Source organism: Micropterus salmoides, unplaced genomic scaffold, assembly GCF_014851395.1.
Source record: "Micropterus salmoides isolate LMB-PRFRI ecotype aquatic unplaced genomic scaffold, ASM1485139v1 Ms_hic_scaffold_14, whole genome shotgun sequence".
NCBI lineage: Eukaryota > Metazoa > Chordata > Actinopteri > Centrarchiformes > Centrarchidae > Micropterus > Micropterus salmoides.
In genome coordinates, this window is record NW_024040485.1 from 3,347,414 (window position 1) to 3,364,165 (window position 16,752).

At 40.3% G+C, this 16,752-nt stretch overlaps 3 protein-coding genes across 3 annotated transcripts; 2 read left to right on the plus strand and 1 right to left on the minus strand.

The window, feature by feature from the left end:
- Window positions 1-5,385, minus strand: nol7 (nucleolar protein 7). Its single transcript, XM_038717254.1, has 8 exons — window positions 5,170-5,385; window positions 4,494-4,554; window positions 3,820-3,875; window positions 3,704-3,729; window positions 3,495-3,579; window positions 1,883-2,007; window positions 1,238-1,315; window positions 1-814 (listed from the first exon to the last, which is right to left on the minus strand). The coding sequence occupies exons 1-8, from the start codon at window positions 5,352-5,354 to the stop codon at window positions 741-743; spliced, it is 690 nt and encodes a 229-aa protein (XP_038573182.1). The 5' UTR covers window positions 5,355-5,385; the 3' UTR covers window positions 1-740.
- An 880-nt stretch (window positions 5,386-6,265) lies between these two features.
- Window positions 6,266-11,009, plus strand: epdr1 (ependymin related 1). The gene is made up of 3 exons (XM_038717255.1): window positions 6,266-6,650; window positions 7,700-7,908; window positions 10,002-11,009. Exons 1-3 carry the CDS (start codon window positions 6,415-6,417, stop codon window positions 10,193-10,195), a joined length of 639 nt encoding a protein of 212 aa, XP_038573183.1. The 5' UTR covers window positions 6,266-6,414; the 3' UTR covers window positions 10,196-11,009.
- A 4,086-nt stretch (window positions 11,010-15,095) lies between these two features.
- Window positions 15,096-16,752, plus strand: LOC119902946 (tripartite motif-containing protein 16-like). The gene has a single exon (XM_038719352.1). It carries the CDS (start codon window positions 15,096-15,098, stop codon window positions 16,176-16,178), a length of 1,083 nt encoding a protein of 360 aa, XP_038575280.1. The 3' UTR covers window positions 16,179-16,752.

Consider the following 16,752-nt stretch of genomic DNA (forward strand, 5'->3'; position numbering starts at 1 on the left):
TTATCAAAATAGTTGTTCATTTTATTGTCAACTGATTAATCCATACAGTAAAATCAATGTAAGACTGAAATGCGGCCGGAGCTCAGAAAAAACTTATAGGTAGGTGTGTTTAGAATGAGCCATCACGCTCAGTTTACCATTGATGTGATTATTTTTTGTGCCATCGTCATTTAGTAGCCGTTCATTTGAAGCAATTAAGCTGTGAAGAGCGATGTAGATGTGTTTAAAAAAATATTTAAAGATGCAGGTACAAGACTTTAATGATTTTACAAAAAACAGAGCATGTCATCTGATTCTTGGCTCTCAGCAATGAACTAGAGTATAAAGTTATTACAGAAAAATCCTTATTAAACAAACTATCTTCACATGTTCTGCTCTTTAACACAGCTGACTGTAGATATATGGGGGAAGGGAGAACCTCGTTCCAAAGAACATTAAGGATATTAAGTTCCGGTTGGGCGAAATCCATTTATAGATTGTTAAGCAGTGAAAAAGACTTCTTATTTTGATGCAATCTCACTTCCACATTGTAGTCCTTTCTATGAACTAAGGGATTCAAACTGCTGCCATGTGCGCATCAAGTCAGTATAATTTGTTGTCCTGAGCCTAAATGGCGTCTCCTCCGTGTTTCTGACAGCCGGCCATGACTGGTGTCTTTTTAAAGTCGGCGTGCAGAAGGAGCAGCGACGGTTTGCTGGCCGTAGTCGAGGTTTCTGGAGATGCTCAGTCGGTCTGACCGGTCAGCAGGAAGGAATCTGCTGCTTGTGGAGCCACCTCTTCTTCAGCTTCTCTGCTTTGGCTTTTTCCTTAGAAGCTGGAGGATCAAACGAGAGACAAGTGATCAAAGACCAACTGATTATAAATTAACATGAACGCTTAACAAACATTTTTGAATGAATCCTTTAAATTAGGTTATAAAAAATGTTCAAGTCTGTAGCAGTGCTTTGATGCAAACATGTTGATATCTAAAAGATATAAAGGTAATTACACTATGTTCACTCTTAGTTTAGTGTGTTAGCATGTCAACATTTGCTAATATGCATTAAAGTACAGCTGAGGCTGATGGGTATGCCATTAGTTTTGCAGGTTTTTTTTTTTTTTTTTTTACAAACCAAAGTAGTGGAAAGGGGGAAATTGCATTCTGGGATACAAATTAGCAAAATCAACAGTTGTGGAATTAAAGACACAGCTCACATTTGTAGTACTCATGATAAATAGTTTGTTTTACTGCACTTACCCCAGTCTTTCTTGACAAACTGCACTGCGGCACTTTTATTTCTCCCCTTCTTATTCTGAAGGGAGAGCAGCTCGTTACCTGAAAGCAGAAGGACAAAGTGTAAATACGTTCTGCCAGATGACGGGCTGAAAAGCAGACTGAAATGTGTAAATGTCTCCGTCATCTCCACAGCTGGTGTCCCGTGAGAGCGGACGCCACAGTGGGACGAGACGGATGTCACTGTAGCAAAGCTCAAATTGAGACAGATCATAGTCTTTACAGACTTCTGCCACAGAGTGTAGCTTGCAATTATTTTTTTTTACATCCTAACAACATACCTGGTTTCTTTTTTATTTATAAAAGCTCAGTAATTTCCTAAAACAGCTGTTCACTGTGTTTTTAGCAAACATTACACAAACAGAAGTAAATTGTTGTTGGCGGATGAATCCACATGTGGTGCTCTAGTGAGTATTTGGGGCAGCAGGAAGGTGTATGTGGGACTGATTCAGAATAAACTACAGTGTGTGTTCATGGTGATGAAGGAGCATGTCACCCAGTGCAGCAGTGAAGCTCACTGATGGGTTTAAATAGTTTTTGGACAACAGTGGAGCTCTACGGCTCAGAGAAAGAGAATATATCAGGCTGTACTAAAACACTCCTTCTTACTAGTGGTCCTGCAGCTTCCTGGTCCGTACAATCTGGACTGGATAAAATCCTCGGCCGTCTGCTGCTGGAAGGACGCTACTGCTGCTGGCTCCTTCACCGTCGTCACTGTGTAGTTTCCCTTCAGACTGACAAACAGGAACAAACCAATCCAAAATCTTGAGGCTCTTAGTTCAAAACTTTTAAAGTGATCATTTTATATTAGCGATGTGAAATGATCTAAAGATTAACTGGGAGAATGTTTCTCCTGAAAGCTGACATGAAGTGGTCAGCTGGAGGAGTCTCTCTCAGTCAGAGTTGAAGGAACTACAAAAACACTCCTGAATGTGGTGTTACACAGACTGGCGCTTCTTACCACACAAATGACCTTTGGCTGAGCTCAGTCATCAAACAAGTCAAGTTAAATTTGTTCACAGCTGACATGACCTGCCGCTAGTGACGCTTCTCATTTCAACAGGCTAAAAATGAGAAGCTACTCGCTGTGTTGCAATGTTTCGCACACTGATCTTTGCTAATGAGACAGAGAGAGGAACAACAGATTTATTAGCATTGGAGTTTAGCAAACTCATTTATTTTGCCAGAGTGTCGGAACTCAGAGTCACTTGCACCTTGCAACTTCATTTTTCATATTCACACACATTGTCACTTGCATAGGAAGCAAAATGTAGGCCGTGTTCAAGGAGAGCAACGCTGCAACACCAGCAGGCTGAGGTGGAAAACACACAGTATTGGCATTTGATTGGCTTTATTTTGGTCGATACCAATCTATAACAATATAACCTGTAGGGTTGCTGATGGGGCAGTGTATAAGACACATGCCTTTGGTGAGAGACCCGGGTTCAACTCTGTGTCTGTGAACAAGATACTTAACCCCTACTTGCTCCAGAGGCGTGCGATAAAAAGCTTCAGATAAAAGAATAACTAATGTAAAGGAAATGTAATTTCCTGATCCTTAGAGGCATCTCCAGTAACGGAAAGTTTTCCCATCTCTGGAACTAAGAGGCCCCTGTCCAAACCTGGAAAAAGAGCCCCAATCCGCGTGATGCGTCTCACCCCCACAAGATCTTAGTTGGGAGCTGCACATGCACAGTTTGTAGTTAAGGACTATGTAGACAATGGTAGATGGGTCACAGTGGGGAATTGAGGCATGTGTCTTGTCCACTGCGCCATCACCACCATCTTTCATCCATAAAGTTTTAACTGAGCTCTGTCTCTACATCACAGGAACAACTTTATGTCCACTGACTGCCTGGCGGGTAGCTAGTGTTTGGAAGGGAGAGGAGAGGTGTGTGCTGCAGCTGTGTGTTTTTTCCACCGTTTTTTTTGAGGGCGTGTCGGACTAGCTGCTTGGCAAGCGTTATGACACGCATTTTGCTGTGATGTCACAAGAAAGGGAAGTAAAGGCTGGACTACAAACGAGCTGTTTTCAGGCAGTTCAGAGCAGAGTTTTCTGTGGGAGATGGGAACTCCCTTTTTTGCTGGACTTTGGGCTTTTACACTTTGCAAACTGTTACATCCACAAAAAAGATAACTCAATAAAAGGAGAGGGGAAAAGCCAAAAATGTCCTCTTTAAATTAAACCGCTGACAAAAACAATGAAAACGTATTTACATACTTTCGGGCATGTGCCAGTTTGCCGCCACTCTTCTTTTTCTTCTTCCTCGTCTCATCCTCTGCTACATCCTGCTGCTCCTCTTCAGCTGGGTGAGGACAGGTTGGCAGAAAACAAGTCATACTGAAGCTTTCTCAGCAGCGTCCATCCTTCCTAACAAGATCGACAGCTAAATGGTTAAAATCTGACAAAAGGGTGGGAAGCTTCTTTACCTTCATCTTCAGACTGTTTTTGCTTCCTGGAAAATAAAGCAGATTTGTTAGTTAACTAATCTGAGGAGGAGGAAATGTTTGAAAATAAAGAGAAGGAGTCGGACCAGTAAACTTACTTTGAGGGTGCCGAGTCGATTTCCTCCAACACGCCAGCCGGTAAGAGCTTTCTCTTCTGTGGGAAACCGCAGAGTGAAGGAAGCTTTACTTAACAATAAAAAAATCACATGGATAATCTGTTTGTCTGCTGCATCCAGTGACAGGATGGACGTATCACCTGACATGAAACTACATACACTCAAAATAATCTCAGGGCGGGAAGGATCTTCAGAAATGATGATGTAAAAATAAATTTTAGTAACAATTCATAATTAAAAGTCACACTTCATAAATTCTAGTTTAAAACAAAAGCAGCATTACTTGACAGTTAGGGTTGTAGTATTGAAATTTTTACCTATATGCTGTTATGTAATTACGGGGGGGGGTCGCAATATTTTCCATGGCAATATTGTATCAATACATGGAGGTCAAGTATCGATCTTTTATTATATAAATTCTACATGAGAATTTTACTTTTTGGTACTATAATAATAAAGTCAATTGCTTTTTCAGTCCACAAGAAAAAGAGTTTTCCTTTGGGGACAAAATTGAAGTTGGAAAAAAAGTAATAAATTGCGACATATCCCACTATGTTTAAAATCGCATTGATGTCACATATCGTGGGGCCTCTGGTGATTCCCACCTCTATTGTCTATAAAATGCTGTAACAAGACATTTAACAAAACACACTGACCTTCTGTTCCTGGAACAGCTCCTGTCTCTTCCTTCTCTTCTCTTTCAGCAGCTCTTTTTCTCTGCAAACATCGATAAGACGCAAACACTCAAATGTGATCCAAGACTGCAGTTATTCCGATTCTTGTCTGGACAGATCTGCACCGCAAACTTCATTTAACAATTGTCAAATATGACGTATCTTGCTCACGCGATAATACAACTCCAATTTTAACCTTAGGAACTGTAGGGAGACGCTCCTCATATCGCCAGTCATACAGTCCAAAAACAGAGCCTCATTTAAAATCTCCGAGTCTTTCGGCTTTTCTGCCGTTTCAACTAACCTAATGCTAAGCAATGTGTTAACGTTAGGAGTTCAGTTGTGCAACAATTAAACATATTTTATTTACATTTATTCATTTAGCTGACGCTTTTATCCAAAGCGGCTTACAATTGCTATACACGTCAGAGGTCGCACACCTCTGGAGCAACTAGGGGTTAAGTAGTTATTACATAAGGAGTTGCTCAGTGCTGGAAGCGCTGATGTGAAAATCGTCCCCGGAGAAATGAGATTATGTGGTAAATTACTCATTATGGCGTATTTATTCTGCCCATCAGCAAGAAAACACATTAAGGCGGATTGTTTTGAATGGAGTTTGGTTTAACGGTCTCTCCGTCCACAAGCCCCAGTTAGCTACCTCCTGTCTGCGTCCAGCGCCTGTTTCATGCTCCGTATAGCCTCGGCCTTTGAGTCTTCAAATGTCACCTCTTCGGGCGCCTCATCATCACTGGACGCAAGCACTAAACTGAAGTGTTCTGTCTGTTTTTCAATATCTGACGTCTTTGTAGACGAAGCTGCTTTCCCACGTTGTTTCTTCGCCATGTTGGCTTGTGAGTAGACGTCATCGTGCCGCGCCACACAGTGACGCTAAAAGAATGGGCCGGTGGGAACGTGCGCTTTCTGATGAAAAAAAAAAACAACTGAGAAAAAAGGTTTGTTTTCTAGCTGCAGAGAGGAGAACCACATCCAAAGAAATGTTTGAAATGTAATTATTTATACATTGGGCAATTATCTCGAAACTTTTTTATTAATACGTAAAAAAAAAAAAAAAATACGACGAAAAAGTCTTTTACTGTTTTATTCTAGTTGTTTTGACAGTTATCTAGATGTCTTCCAGTATTTTTTATTTTCTCTATGGTAAAGTCGAACCAACAAATATAAATAAGACATTATCGGCATCCCTCACACAACTATACTATATAACTATTTTGGTCAACATTTATTACCCAATTTATTTACCCAATTAGTTTTTAGGCTAAATAATTTCGAGGTTTGGACTGTTTGAAAACAAGCTTTGTGAAGGTGTCACTTTGGGCTCTGGGTAATTGTGATGGCATTTCTCACTATTTTCAGATTTTTTATAAACCAAACAATCAATCGATTAATGGAGAACATAATCAGCACATTAATACCAAAGAATTATTGTGAATCCCTATAATTATTATTGGCAAACTTGCACAATCATCTTTAATAAGTTCGATCATGTCTTACATTTACAACATAACTTTTACTTCAGAATATTAAAAAGCAGAAAACCTGCAAACATAGCCTATATAATATTTTCAGTATTAAACGGTTTCTCTTCCCCTTTCCTCTGTATTTTTTAATGTGTGTTTTGTTTTATTATTTGGCCTCTGCCATTTTGAATATTTAGGTTTTCTGTAGTACTTGTTTTTATACTAGACTTAGCCCAATTAAAGTTCTGGGGGGCAAAGGATTGATTCATTAACATTTTCGAAAGGATCATACACGCTTTTATTTTGGTAATCACAACCGGAAAGCATTGTACGTGTGGCTCCAGCGAGCTTGTCAGCAGGTGCAGCCCGCTATCAACACCAAAACAAGTGGATCAGTTAACGGGACTCCGGTTCTTCCAGGCGCAATGCACCGACTATTGTTCGTGTTTCTGGCCGCGCTCGGGGCGTCTGTTCTCGGCCTCCCCGGGCTGGATGTCTCCCCGGCGGCCGGGCCCTGCACCGCCCCGCTGCAGTGGGAGGGCAGGTGGGTGCTGTACGACCACAGCACCGGGAGGAACAGCCGAGCCGCCGTCTCCTACGACGGCCTGAACCAGAGGATCCGAGTCCTGCAGCAGAACAAGAAACACACCCCGTGTCAGAGGTAGGATCATAGGTTAAGATGTAACATGGTGTAATAGTAATAATATGGGCTTTTATCAGCCTGTTGTTTTCCTTCAGTGTATCCACATTATTGAAAACATCTATGTTGAAATATTAGAAAATAATGTCTCCCACCCCATCAAACCCTGCCAGTAATTACATGAAACGAAGTATGTTAAATTGCATAAAAACGTTCCAAAATACAGAGATAAAACACAAACAAATAATTTGAAATTAAAGATATAGGCACATAAAAATGCAAACGTATTTCCAATAAATAATAAGCATATTAAGAAGAAGAAATTCCTAACGGTTACCACTCTCTAATAAGGCACATTTTTATAGTTGATGAGTGCTTTATTAATGTTATATACAGCCTACTTTACTAAAGATTTATATATCTGTTATTAACCAATAATAAGAACAACCTTTGGTTTGCCAGATTGACAAAAAACGTTTATCCTTACCTGTTGATAGAAATATTGGTATTAGCATTAATAAATGCTTAATAAGTTATTAATAAATAGATGTTCTGAATCCTCTGCAGCCCTGTTCCAGAAAGTGAGTAGCAAAGATGCTACTGGCATGGACGTTGTTTGTAGTAATTGCTTATAAACTGTGAAGCTTCATTATAAAAAAAGTACAACTGCATATATAACAACAACAATACTATCAATAACACCACACAAATGCATTTAAGTATAACACATAGAGAGAGCAGAGAATAATTTCCAGCTCTACGCAGCCCTTCAGACACTTTCAGCTTACATGTTTGGTTTTACAGTTCATGTACTGTCTTGTTAAGTCTCACCGTGTTTCCAGCAGCAGCTGTTTTCAGCAAATAAGCTGCTACCAAACAGTAGCTGGTGAAGAACATTTAGCTAAAAGCAGAGTGAATATTAGATGGACATTTGTCAGGTGCTAATAGATTCACCAAAATAACTTTACAGTGATAATGTCAGACATTGTGTTTTTATTCTGCTGCCCCCAAGTCACAAAATAATCAATAAATGCAGCTTAAAATTCTTCTCCTCCCTGTATCTGCTCCAGGTTTTTTGAGTACATCTACTTGTACCAGAGCATGGTGCTGTTCCAGATTGACCAGAAGACCAAGGACTGCTCAAAGATCGCTCTGACGGAGGCCTGGGATCCCTTTGACATCCCAGACAACTCTACCTTCGAGGACCAGTACTTCATCGGCGGCCCCGGGGACAACGTGGAGGTTCAGGAGTGGTCAGACAGGAAGCCGGCACGCCAACGTAAGTCTGTTTTTTGATGTACCGCCTGTGGCCTTGTGCGTTGTGGAGCATTTTTTATTCCAAATTACATAAAGCAAGAGATGCTGCTGGAAGATTTATTATATAATAAATTTAGATTGTATTTTATTTTTAAATAAATATAGATTTTACACAAAAAAGCATACATGAATGATGAAAGTCCATTTTCAAGTCCTGTTAGTTCTGGTTTGGTCTCCACTAACGCTCAAAAAACATGGTAGTGGTATGGTAATAACTGTCTGTTTTACACTACGAGCGATGCCTTTCACATTATATATACAGTGAGGAAAATAAGTATTTGAACACCCTGCTATTTTGCAAGTTCTCCCACTTAGAAATCATGGAGGGGTCTGAAATTGTCATCGTAGGTGCATGTCCACTGTGAGAGACATAATCAAAAAAATAAAATCCAGAAATCACAATGTATGATTTTATAACTATTTATTTGTATGATACAGCTGCAAATAAGTATTTGAACACCTGTCTATCAGCTAGAATTCTGACTCTCAAAGACCTGTTAGTCTGCCTTCAAAATGTCCACCTCCACTCCATTTATTATCCTAAATTAGATGCACCTGTTTGAGGTCGTTAGCTGCATAAAGACACCTGTCCACCCCATACAATCAGTAAGAATCCAACTACTAACATGGCCAAGACCAAAGAGCTGTCCAAAGACACTAGAGACAAAATTGTACACCTCCACAAGGCTGGAAAGGGCTACGGGGAAATTGCCAAGCAGCTTGGTGAAAAAAGGTCCACTGTTGGAGCAATCATTAGAAAATGGAAGAAGCTAAACATGACTGTCAATCTCCCTCGGACCGGGGCTCCATGCAAGATCTCACCTCGTGGGGTCTCAATGATCCTAAGAAAGGTGAGAAATCAGCCCAGAACTACACGGGAGGAGCCGGTCAATGACCTGAAAAGAGCCAGGACCACCGTTTCCAAGGTTACTGTTGGTAATACACCAAGACGTCATGGTTTGAAAGGTTCCCCTGCTTAAACCAGCACATGTCAAGGCCCGTCTTCAGTTTGCCAATGACCATTTGGATGATCCAGAGGAGTCATGGGAGAAAGTCATGTGGTCAGATGAGACCAAAATAGAACTTTTTGGTCATAATTCCACTAACCGTGTTTGGAGGAAGAAGAATGATGAGTACCATCCCAAGAACACCATCCCTACTGTGAAGCATGGGGGTGGTAGCATCATGCTTTGGGGGTGTTTTTCTGCACATGGGACAGGGCGACTGCACTGTATTAAGGAGAGGATGACCGGGGCCATGTATTGCCAGATTTTGGGGAACAACCTCCTTCCCTCAGTTAGAGCATTGAAGATGGGTCGAGGCCGGGTCTTCCAACATGACAATGACCCGAAGCACACAGCCAGGATAACCAAGGAGTGGCTCTGTAAGAAGCATATCAAGGTTCTGGCGTGGCCTAGCCAGTCTCCAGACCTAAACCCAATAGAGAATCTTTGGAGGGAGCTCGAACTCCGTGTTTCTCAGCGACAGCCCAGAAACCTGACTGCTCTAGAGAAGATCTGTGTGGAGGAGTGGGCCAAAATCCCTCCTGCAGTGTGTGCAAACCTGGTGAAAAACTACAGGAAACATTTGACCTCTGTAATTGCAAACAAAGGCTACAGTACCAAATATTAACATTGATTTTCTCAGGTGTTCAAATACTTATTTGCAGCTGTATCATACAAATAAATGGTTAAAAAAAATCATACATTGTGATTTCTGGAATTGTTTTTTTTTTTTTTGACTATGTCTCTCACAGTGGACATGCACCTACGATGACAATTTCAGACCCCTCCATGATTTCTAAGTGGGAGAACTTAGCAAAATAGCAGGGTGTTCAAATACTTATTTTCCTCACTGTAGTCCTTGTCCCATTGTTGAAATAAATTTAGTGCAGCTTTAAGCCAGTGTTAGTCTACATTCAACACTTCCTGCAGCAGCTTCACAATAAAAATTCATGCCAGGCAGGTTTGATCATATTTGATCAGATTTAAAGAGCAGCTAGCTGTGGAATAAAACCTCCTCTTCCTCTCTGAGCTGTCATAATCTCTCCACCAGATGAGACCTGGGTGGGCGTTTACACCCTGAAGGACTGCTACCCGGTACAGGAGACCTACGCCAGGAACAGCAGCGTCACCACCTCCACCCGCTTCTTCAGCCTCCAGCTTGGCATCAGTGACCCCGACGTCTTCACCCCGCCCAGCACCTGTCAATCGGCTCGGCCAGACAGGATGGCTGAGTCCGTCTGCTGAGGCCTCACCAGCCCTCACCTTTGACCTTAACAGCTTTCTGTGGCTGTGTCCGAAATCGCTCCCTCATTCAATCGTTCACATAATAGACAGTCCGTAGTTCACTCATAGTGAGCAGTAAACTGAGATGTTTCCCACTTATTCATCGTATTTCTGCGTCAACACTTACAGGTGTAGTTTCACCTGACTGTAACATTTAGCATCTGTAAAATCTGACGCATTGCATTTTGGGATTACTAGCAGAAAGTAGTGGACATTGCTTTTTTTATTTAATGGTGTGAATTTTTTTGGCACTCTATAGGCTAGTGCATACATTTCGCACTCAGAATTCAGAACTTAAATAAAATTGCGTAGGGTAAATATAATGGAATATATAGTAAAAACGGAGTAATTTCGGACACAATCTTTCTTGTTTTATAGAAGTGAAGTGTTTGTTTGCCGCTAATCTGCTAAAACCGATTAGCTTCATGCTAAAAAGTGACTTTAAGTGTTGTTGGCACTCTTTATTGCAAGCAGTTGATAAAAATAATTTGAAGCATACCAGGCTAGCATACAACGGTTTCAGTGAAGCATTCTGACTACATGCTAACTAGCTAGTTAATACATGAAGTCTAGATCACAGGCGTTGTGGTTCTAGGCTTATTTTCTCAGACATGCAGTGATCTCTGAGCGATCTGTTTGAGGTTTGAAAGATGTTTTTCCCAATTACACAAATACTTTTGCACACAACCGGGGGGCAGAAACTATCTGCCACAATGTCATGATAGTTTATGGACATTTTCTCCATTTTAGCAATAAAGCAACTGGCTGGAAACCACTAAAATCACTGTCCTCACATGTCCACACAGCAAACACTGATAGACATCTGCTGGCTCTGGCTAGCTAACACAAGACACAAAATTACAGTGCCTTGCGAAAGTATTCGGCCCCCTTGAACTTTGACCTTTTGCCACATTTTAGGCTTCAAACATAAAGATATAAAACTGTAATTTTTTGTGAAGAACCAACAACAAGTGGGACACAATCATGAAGTGGAACGAAATTTATTGCTGTCATTTAGGTCAACATTGGATCATTCAGAGATCCTCACTGAACTTCTGGAGAGAGTTTGCTGCACTGAAAGTAAAGGGGCTGAATAATTTTGCACGCCCAATTTTTCAGTTTTTTATTTGTTAAAAAGGTTTGAAATATCCAATAAATTTCGTTCCACTTCATAATTGTGTCCCACTTGTTGTTAGCTGTAGCTAGCTGGTTGCAGTGACAATGCAAACCCAGCATTAGCAGCAGTGTGGGTTAAAAGCACAGAAGCTTCCCCTCACATAATTTAAGTAATGTTAGCATAACATCATAGATAAATATAATCCCTGCTGTTTGCCTGCTGCATAAGTTAAGAGCACAGAAAGCGCCTTATTCTGGATATTAATACTTATAGATAATATAATAATATATATAATATGTATGTAGTATAAAAATTCAGAAATAATTCATATAATTTCAGATATTATTCCTTATTATTATTATTATATCCTTATTCTTGATTTTAGCATCAAACTACATCAGATACCAGACACTGTATATGTCCAGGTGTCTTACATTAGCCTACTTATTAAATCCTACTTAGCTTTTATACACTGCAGTCTTCTACTTCTAATTCGAGTACAATTAATCTGCCACACATGATCATGAAGGGACTCTGCATACGTATTTGTGATTTTCTTTCCTCTGAAATATGCTGTCAGCTGTCACCAAGTCCCACACTGAAACTCTGAATGCACTTTAAACTGATCACCAAAGCATTGACCACAGAGCCTGACAAACCACAAACACACTGTATGAGCTGTCTTACCTTAAAGAAAGTGTTTCTTCCTCACCAAGTTCTGTGCAAAACTATCCACCACCTTCTAAAACTCAAGGGGCCCTGACAAGATCACTAGATGCTAACAGCTAATTCTTCCCTCTGTACTGAAAGAGAGGATTCCTTCTTGGGATATTAAACATTTTCCACCCATTACTTTTGTGATTTGTGCAGTCTATGGCATATAAACTCACATAAGCTCACAGTCATTCAAATTTGTTTTCTCAGATAACGCTGCTGCGTTCAAAACTAAGACCAGGGGCGAGTTCAGTTTCAAAACGTCGGCCTGAACACCCTGCTGTGTACGCAAGCGCACTGCATTTTCCTGACTTTTTAACACCGTTGTGTTTACAAACTTATTGCAGCTGATTGGGTAACACCTGTAACACGCCCACCAAACGGGAGAAAACATACCTCAAAGCCCGTTTCAGAACGTTGCACAATGTTGCAAGGAAACTCGTTCAACCCGAAAACGCAAACCGGTACAGAACGTTTTGAGATTGAACTCGGCCATGGTTCTGAGGTTTTGGTGTTTGTGTTTCAGTGTTTCCTGTTTTACTTTGTTGTTTTGTCTGCCTCTAGTGTCTTTGTCTTGTTTTACTTCCTGTCCTTGTGTTTTTAGGTTGACTTTTTGCACCTGCCCTTATGTGTTCCACCTGCCTCGTTATCTCCACCCCCCTGGGCTATTTAAGTCTCAGCCTCACTATGTCTACTTGCCAGTTCATTGTGCCCTATCAGTGAGTTCCCCAGCTTTCTAGTGTCTCGTGTTTCCTGATTGGTCCAACATTCACATGTCTGGTCAAAAATATTGTAAAATAATTTTATTTACTTTCTTAACCAAGGATGTGCATCATGTGTAAGTTAAACTGTGGAGAAGTGCAGCTCTGCCTGAGGAGGCAAATTATACAACAAGACTGCACGCACATTGTAGATATGGAAATATAGTATATAGTATAATAATGTAGAAGGAAGATACAAACATGATTAAAGCATCTTGTGACTTATTTTGTTTTGGGACATAACCTCCTGTATCAATAAAACTACAAACTTACAATCTCAGTTGGTGACATTTGTCTCCAACAGCGATGATTTGGGTCACTTACCATTACGGGTAAAACTACTGCACTATTTATATTACACAAATACAGTATTTGTGTAATATAAGTTGTGGCCAAACTATGACCCGCATGCCAACTGCAGCACACTGCCTGATTTCAAATGGTCCAGAGTACTTAAAAAAACAAAAACAAAACTAGAACATTGTTTTAGCTTTTCCTGTTAAACTGCACACACAGCAAGTCTTGAGCTACGACTAGCAAGCCCTGTCATTGCACTTGATAGTTTGAACACTAGAGGTGCTGCCGTTTTGAACAACTCCTTCACCTACAATGATGGATTACTTCTTGAAAACATTTACTTCAGAAAAGAAAAGATGGAAGATAGTGAGTGAATGCTGAAAATTTCTTATATTTCTGTATATGGCCCACAATCAAATGTTTGGCCACCCCTGCTGTAACAAGAAGTGTATCTTAATACTAATAGCTATATGTAATGCTGCTTTCACTGAATAAATATCAGATGGACTTGATGTCCAAAAGCAACAGTTCCAGAGTTGTTTTCTGAATATTCCATCATCCAGTGAGTTGCACAGCTTTTACAACAGCCAAATATTTTAATGTCACTGATGTGAAATATGTGCAGCCTTTTGAATCGCGTCAGGGTTGTTTAAGAAGACAGATTTTGAAGTGGAGAGACCATTCTTTACATGTTGTGAGAAGTATTTCCATGTCGGTCGATTGCAATTCAAAAAAGTCAAACTGAATTCACATTTGAATAAGATTTTCTTTTCTACCATATTTGTCGTTGGACTTTAAAGCAGCTTATCTTTCTGGTCTGACTGGGCAGTGTGGGGTGTGTGAATCTCTCTTGATGTTGTCTGAAGCTGCCAAAGGCTCAGTGAAGTTTTCACTTGTCTTCCTGCAGGTTAACAACTGAAATGTTAAAACTGAAAATACAAGAGGGTGCTGTCATCCTGCTGAAACATGTTTTTAAGCTGATAACATATATAATAAAAATACAAGGTCTAATTCAGTTCATCATGGTTAGTGGTGTGAGTTAATCTTTAAGATAAAGTGGATAAAGTATTGCATGTCGTTCTTCTTCTGATTTTATGTAATAGTTTGCTCTAGTTGTATCTTGTGCTTCCAGTTCCTAAAGTTCAGGTTCCCTACAGTATGTTTGGGTTGTGTGAGAAGGTTGTTTTAATGTTAAGTATTTGGTGTGAATCATTTTACTGATAGAAATCAGTAAAGCTTAAAAGAGTTGCAACAAGTAACTGATTTTTTTATTTATATGCATCTAATGTTAAAACACAAATTTTAGTTAAAATTATGCTCTTAATTTAACCTGTTTTCTTCAAAATACTTATGACTTCTTATAACAATTCAACAGTCTTCTACAGTCATTAATTTCTCTATTTTCATGTAGGCCTACTGTATTTGAGTTTTTGGTAAGGATTAAAGACTTAAATCAATTTTGAGAGGTGGAAAAAAAAGTTAATTCTGAAATAGACAGTGTTTTTAAATGAGAAATTAGGTCTATTTTATACATTTTAAACAAATGTTAAACACACAGTATCTCTCTCAAACTCTTTCTGAAATGAGTCACAGCTTGATAACCCCTCCCTCTTCTTCCTGCTCTCTGACACAGCGAGCTCCTCTCTGTCCATAACTTATATTTCCTTGTTCCCTCCCCTCCAGACCGTCAGTTTTAAGAGGGGTGTAACCAACCTGTGGTGAAGTGCAGGAGCTGACAGACCTCATTCACTGCAGAAACACATGCTGTTTGAATCAGAGCTCAAACTAGTTTCACTTCTAAGAAAGTGAAACTTAAGACAGTCGTTGCCACTGAGAGGTGAAATGGCGCAGAAAGGAGTTCAGCTGGACGAGGACACAATTTCTTGTTCCATCTGTCTGGATGTACTGAAGGATCCGGTGACTATTCCCTGTGGACACAGCTACTGCATGAACTGTATTAAAACCCACTGGGATGAAGAGGAGGAGTCGACAAAACATCCAGCAGAGAATCCAGGACAGAGAGAAAGATGTGACGGTGCTTCAGCAGGAGGTGGAGGCTATCAATCACTCTGCTGATGAAGCAGTGGAGGACAGTGAGAAGATCTTCACCGAGCTGATCCGTCTCATGGAGAAAAGACGCTCTGATGTGAAGCAGCAGGTCAGATCCCAGCAGGAAACTGAAGTGAGTCGAGTCAAAGAGCTTCAGGAGAAGCTGGAGCAGGAGATCACTGAGCTGAAGAGGAAAGACGCTGAGCTGAAGCAGCTCTCACACACAGAGGATCACAACCAGTTTCTACACAACTACCCCTCAGTGTCAGCACTCAGTGAATCTACAGACTCATCCAGCATCAAGAAACGTCCTCTGCGCTACTTTGAGGATGTGACAGCGGCTGTGTCAGAAGTCAGAGATAAACTACAGGACGCGCTGAGTGAGAAATGGACAAACATCTCACTGACAGGGAGAAAAGTGGATGTTTTACTGCCACAACCAGAGCCCAAGACCAGAGCTGAGTTCTTAAAATATTCACATGAAATAACACTGGACCCAAACACAGCACACACGTATCTGTTATTATCTAAAGGGAACAGAAAAGCAACAATAATCACACAAGAACAGTCTTATTCTAGTGACCGAGGGAGATTCGCTCATTGGTGTCAGGTCCTGAGTAGAGAGAGTCTGACTGGACGTTGTTACTGGGAGGTGAAGTGGAGGGAAGAAGGAGTTTATGTAGCAGTCGCATACAAGAATATCAGCAGAGATGGGAGGTCAATTGAATGTAGATTTGGAAACAATGACAAATCTTGGGCATTAAGATATGACAAAAACGGTGATAAATTTTGGTACAACAATGTCCAAACTCCCGTCTCAGGTCCTCGGTCCTCCAGAGTAGGAGTGTACCTGGATCACAGTGCAGGTATTCTGTCCTTCTACAGCGTCTCTGAAACCATGACTCTCCTCCACAGAGTCCAGACCACATTCACTCAGCCTCTCTATGCTGGACTTTCATTTCCTTATACTTGTGGAAACACTGCTGAGTTCTGTAAACTGAAATAGTCAGAAGTCATCTAAGGGACAGAGGGTTAAAATCTGTTTTAATCCTTAAACTTATTTTCTCTTCATGTTTGTTGCTGAGAGCTGATTGTTGTGGCATTTCGTCACTGCACAGAGATCACCTGTGATAGTAAACTAATGAAAACATACTCATGAATGTTATATTTAATTTCTGCCATATTCTGTAAATAGATGCTGCTAAATGTTAAACACTGGACTTTGAGAGCCATCTTATAGTGTGGTTTGAGCCACCTTAGCTTGCTGTGAGTAGGTAAATGTGAGTAGAACAGTTTTGATTTGGTTTGAATGGGTTTGTTTGTAGTGGTGCTTTATTCATAATGTGCTTCATATTTTGTGACAATTTCATCTTTTTATGCATAACTCTACACTTGCCTCCCTGGTAGTGCAGTCTTTATAAAATAAACAATATGGGGTATTGTTTATTTTATTGATTTAATGTTTGATTATTAACTGTACAATCCCTTATTATGGCCTGCATTTAGAAACTCCCTTGATGCAAGTTGAATAGTCTTTTATTTCATGCATTGTAAATAAAATCCAAATATTGGTACAGTAA

What these genes read in the sequence shown, in the direction of transcription:
- nol7 (XM_038717254.1), bottom strand. Translation starts at nt 5,354, where the DNA reads ATGGCGAAGAAACAACGTGGGAAAGCAGCTTCGTCTACAAAGACGTCA. An exon ending in AAACTGGCACATGCCCGAAA is followed by an intron (nt 2,008 to 3,494) that starts GTATGTAAATAC and finishes CCTGTTTGTCAG; the next exon opens with TCTGAAGGGAAACTACACAG. An exon ending in GTTTGTCAAGAAAGACTGGG is followed by an intron (nt 815 to 1,237) that starts GTAAGTGCAGTA and finishes TTGATCCTCCAG; the next exon opens with CTTCTAAGGAAAAAGCCAAA.
- epdr1 (XM_038717255.1), top strand. Translation starts at nt 6,415, where the DNA reads ATGCACCGACTATTGTTCGTGTTTCTGGCCGCGCTCGGGGCGTCTGTT. An exon ending in AAACACACCCCGTGTCAGAG is followed by an intron (nt 6,651 to 7,699) that starts GTAGGATCATAG and finishes TATCTGCTCCAG; the next exon opens with GTTTTTTGAGTACATCTACT. An exon ending in CAGGAAGCCGGCACGCCAAC is followed by an intron (nt 7,909 to 10,001) that starts GTAAGTCTGTTT and finishes TCTCTCCACCAG; the next exon opens with ATGAGACCTGGGTGGGCGTT.
- LOC119902946 (XM_038719352.1), top strand. Translation starts at nt 15,096, where the DNA reads ATGAAGAGGAGGAGTCGACAAAACATCCAGCAGAGAATCCAGGACAGA.